This window comes from Carlito syrichta, unplaced genomic scaffold (assembly GCF_000164805.1).
Source record: "Carlito syrichta isolate Samal-C Ts95f unplaced genomic scaffold, Tarsius_syrichta-2.0.1 Scaffold308154, whole genome shotgun sequence".
NCBI classification, from domain to species: domain Eukaryota; kingdom Metazoa; phylum Chordata; class Mammalia; order Primates; family Tarsiidae; genus Carlito; species Carlito syrichta.
In genome coordinates, this window is record NW_007252250.1 from 328,367 (window position 1) to 332,768 (window position 4,402).

At 56.5% G+C, this 4,402-nt stretch overlaps 1 protein-coding gene across 1 annotated transcript in view; it reads right to left on the minus strand.

Moving 5' to 3' along the window:
• Positions 1–446: 446 nt before the first annotated feature.
• TMEM150B (transmembrane protein 150B) overlaps positions 447–4,402 on the minus strand; it is a gene marked incomplete at its 5' end in the record, with an annotated part of 5,691 nt that continues 1,735 nt past the window's right edge. Inside the window, 2 exons of the mRNA XM_008065099.1 lie at positions 447–655; positions 3,599–3,782. Of these exons, the coding sequence (XP_008063290.1) occupies positions 447–655; positions 3,599–3,782 (393 nt within the window). The remainder of the gene's footprint in view (positions 656–3,598; positions 3,783–4,402) is intronic.

Genomic DNA, 4,402 nt, shown 5'->3' on the forward strand with positions numbered 1-4,402 from the left:
CCCCAACCCCCCTCCAGGGCCCCTCTCCCGCCCCGATCCTCTCCCCTCCCCCACCACCTTCTGTACGGATTTGCTCTCCGGAAGGAATTCTGGTTTCGCGTGATCCTGCCTGCGTCCGTGTCTCTGATTCTGCCGGCAGCAAAAAAAAAAGAAAAAGATGATAATAATAATAATAATAAATAGCCTTGATCAGGGATGGTTGGTTGGCCTCGGGCTCTCGCTTCCTGGGTGCCCCAGATGGCAGGGACAGATGGGCGCAGAGCTGCTGGCTGTGACAGTCACTCTGGGGTTCCTGCACACCCACGCACGCTGCTCCAGGACAGGGACGGGCCGCAGCCCCCACTCCACGGCCAGGTGGAGAGGGCCCCAGTGGTTCATCTTGGGGATATGGGGGGCCCAAGATGGGCCCCATTCTCCTGCCTCCAATGATGGGGACAAGGCCCGGGTCAGGACACCTGTGACAGCGGGAGCGCCGGGGAGGTGGGGGAGACCGGTGGGGGACCGAGGCTGGGCCCCGGCTGAAGGCACAGGGTGCAGCCTTCCAGGCTGGAGAAGTCAACAGCCAAGAGGCCGAAGAGCGTGAACAGCAGCATGGCTACCACCCACTCGCAGATAGCCGAGATGGAGCGCAGCAACCGGGTGTGCAGGATAATCACTTCACGGGGGTCAAGGACCACACCACTCCTGGCTCACCCGGGAGCCCAGCTTAGTTTCTGTGTAACCTCAGGGTGGGCCAAGGTCGTCTCTGGTGTCCTCTCCCACCCCCCAACCACCATGCCCAGCTCTGTCTTGTCACATCCAGTCTCAGAGGGAACCTCTGTCCCCAATCCCTGACTCCCAAACACCTGCATTTGCACATGCCTCCTGCTGGAATTGCATTCCCAACATCCCAAATCACTCTTGCCTTCCCTGTCCCTTCCCTGACCCGTTGGAGGCTCTGGGGATACCCAGCTGTCATCACTAGCCCTCCGGACATGCAGGGTTTCCTAACACATCTGCCTGGGGCCCACAAGTCCCTCATGATCTGCTGCTCCTAAAATCTGTTCTTCTTTCTGGTGTCCCCACCTCAGTGGCCATACCGCCGCCATCCACTCCTGCACCCAAGCATATACCTATTCCCCCAGCCCCGCCTACCCCCTTGACCAGCTGGTCACCTACCCCTTCTGACCTCCAACCCCACCCCCGTCTGGTCCTGTCTGCCTTGCCTGCCCCTTCCCTCCTGGTCCAGCCTTCCTGTCCAGGCTCCTTCAAACCTGTTTTCTCCAGGCTACAGCCTCGTGAAGACATCTCTTGTTTTCTGGAACCTCTCTCACTGGAGCCAACCTCTACTTTCTCCTCCTCCTCCCCCTCCCACATCAGCTCAGACATTATTTCATTCAATCAAGGATTTCTTTCCCTTTTTGTGTGTGTTGGGGTCTCTGTTGCCCAGGCTGGGGTGTAGTGGCATGCTCACGGCCACCCCAGCGTCAACCTGCTGGATTCTGGCCATCCTTCCACCTCAGCCTTCCAGGTAGCCAGAACTACAGGCGTGTGCTACCATGCCCGGCTAATTTTTTTCATTTATGGTAGAGACAAGGTCTCGCCAAGTTGCCCGGACTGGTCTCGAACCTGCGGGTTCAAGCAGTTCACTGCCTTGGTCTCCCAAAGGGCTAGGATTACAGCCTGAGCCACTGAGCCCAGCCCTGGCTAATTTTTTGATTGTAGAGACGCCATCTTGTTATGGTGCCCAGGCTGGTCTCAAACTCCTGGACTCAAGCGATCCTCCTGCCTCGGCCTCCCAAAGTGCTGGGATCCCAGGTGTTAGTCACTATCCCTAGCCCATTCAAGGATTTCCAAGCTCCTGATGTGCCATCCATGGCCCCGTGGGCCCCCCAGCAGGGAGGGGTATGAGCCTCCAAACACACATCACCTGTTTCCAGGACTGGTGTAGTCCCTCCCCTGCTCACAAGCTTTCCATGGCTCTCCTTGTCCCCAGGCAGAAACCCTTATCTGAGAGATCCTCGACTCTGCCTCCCCAGGGCTGGTCTTGCTCTCTGCACACACCTGCACCATCCCCTCAACTCCCAGCCCCACCCACAGCAGCTGTCTGTACCAGGCTCAAAATCCAGCCAGTCCTCCGCCATGATGGCTGATTTCCAGCAGATTCCCCTCCTGCCGGCTGGTTTTATGGCTCTTCCTCCGGAGTGAGGACCCTGCAGCCAAACTGGCTATCAGTCCTTTTTTTTTTTTTTTTTTGAGTTGGAGTCTCACTCTGTCCCCAGACTGGAGTGCAGTGGCCACTCCCAGACACTGCAGCCTCGACCTGCTGGGCTCCGGCGATCCTTCCGCCTCAGCTTTCTGAGTAGCCGGAATTACAGGCATGCACTACCACGCCTGGCTGATTTTTCATTTATTGCAGAGATGAGGTCTCGCCAAGTTGCCCAGGCGGGTCTCGAACTCACGGGCTCAGGCAATCCACTCACCTCTGCCTCCCAAAGTGCGGGATTACAGGCTGAGCCACCCAGCCCGGCTAATCAGTCCTATTTTTATGGGCTGGGTCTTATCACCAACCTTCCCTGCTATTTTGTGGAAAGTCAGTTTATCACCCTAGGAAATAGGATCATATCTCCATTTTGCTGAGAAAATTCCCAACAAAGGGATCCACTTAATGCAGCCAACGCACAGCCTCCGTGGGTTCCCCTGCAGCCTCTTCTGCATGCCTGTGCCCTCTCAGCCTCCCCATAAATGAGAAAGGCTCCCGGGCTCCTCCTGTCTCTCAGATCCCTCCACACTCCACCTATCGGAATTAGTCATTATAATAAAAGCAAGTTCACTTGATGGATATGGAAACTGGGGCTCAGAGAGGGACTGGCCCACCCAGAGGCGTGCTGGGTGCTGCAGGGAAGCCTCTGGGTTCTCAGTGACTCAGAAGTAAGCTGGAGGTGAGTGGCTGCCGGTCAATGTTTAACAACTGGCTCTAATTGGTGGCACTTACCAGTCACTATGGTGTCATCACTGCCACCGTGGCTGCTTCAAGTTGCCGGCTTGATGTCACAGAACACAGAGTCAGGCAGACACATGCACAAGCTGCTCTCCAGAGCCTGTGCTAGCCACCTGCAGCCTGCCACTGACTCCACCCGGGATCCCATGATGGGCCCTGGCCAAGAGACTGTCCCAGTCCAAGCCTTTTTCCACTTGGAAACACCTGGCATGAGTCCTGGCATGGAGCGGGCGCCCCAAACATGCTGTTGTTACTAGAATATCATTCACCCAGTATTTACTGGTCGCCGTCCATGTGCTATGCACGGGTCTAAGCACCTCGTGTACTAATCCTGTTTATGCCGCCCAACCCTAAGGTCAGCCCTGTTGTTATCCACCTTGGACAAATGAGGAAACTGAAGCACCGAGCAGTCAGGGAACCGGTGGAAGGTTCCCCCAGCTAGTATGTGGGATTCCAACCTGGGCAACATAACCCAGAGTCTCGACCACGAAGCAATAATCCTGTGCAAAGACTGAACCCCAGAGAAGAACACAGACATCCCCAGTGGCCCACAGCCCAGGACGTGGAGGAACAACCCCGGTGAAGAACAACCCCTGGCCCTGGCCCCGGGAAGGATACTGGCCACAATGAGGACGGTGCAGAGGCTACAGAGGACCAGGCGGAGCGGCCTGATCCAGGGGGCCCCGGGCTGGGGCAGGCTTTTTATCTGCCACCGAAGAAGGAGCTGCAGCCAGAAGTAGGTGTTGCCGAAGACGAAAGCGAGGAAGGCCCCCGCCAGGTGCACCGGCTTCAGGTTCTTTTCCTGGGAGGAGAAGGGAGGAGTTGAGAGGAAGACTATGGGAGGGGAGGGGTGTGATGGAGACGGGGTGGAGGTGGGGGTCCTTCACCAACCCAATCCACGGTGACTGGAAAGTTGTCACCCCCAGGAGTCGGTTTAGGGCTCACTTAGGTCAGCTATTGTCAGTTACACCAGGGCAGGCGCTTAAGTATGGGATTCACTGTTACAGCCTCATTTCCTAGGACGGTGCTTGGCACATAGTAGGTACTCAGTACATACAGGTGAGAGGCCAGGCGCCATGGCTCACACCTGTAATACCTGCACTTTGGGAGACCAAGGCAAGAGGATTGCTTGAGGCCAGGAGCTTGAGAGTGGTCTGGCAACATAGCATAGCCTCATCTCTACAAAAATAAAAAGTAGCCAGGTGTGGTGGCATATGCCTGTTGTCCCAGCTACTTGGGAGGCTGGGGTGGAAGGATCGCCTGAGCCCAAGAGATGGAGGATGCTGTGAGCCGTGATCGTGCCATTGGACTCCAGCCTGGGCTACAGAGTGAAACTCAACTAAAAAAAAAAAAAGTGAAGCCGGGCTCAGTGGCTCAACCTGTAATTCCGTGCCTTTGGGAGGCTGAGGTGAGTGGATTGCC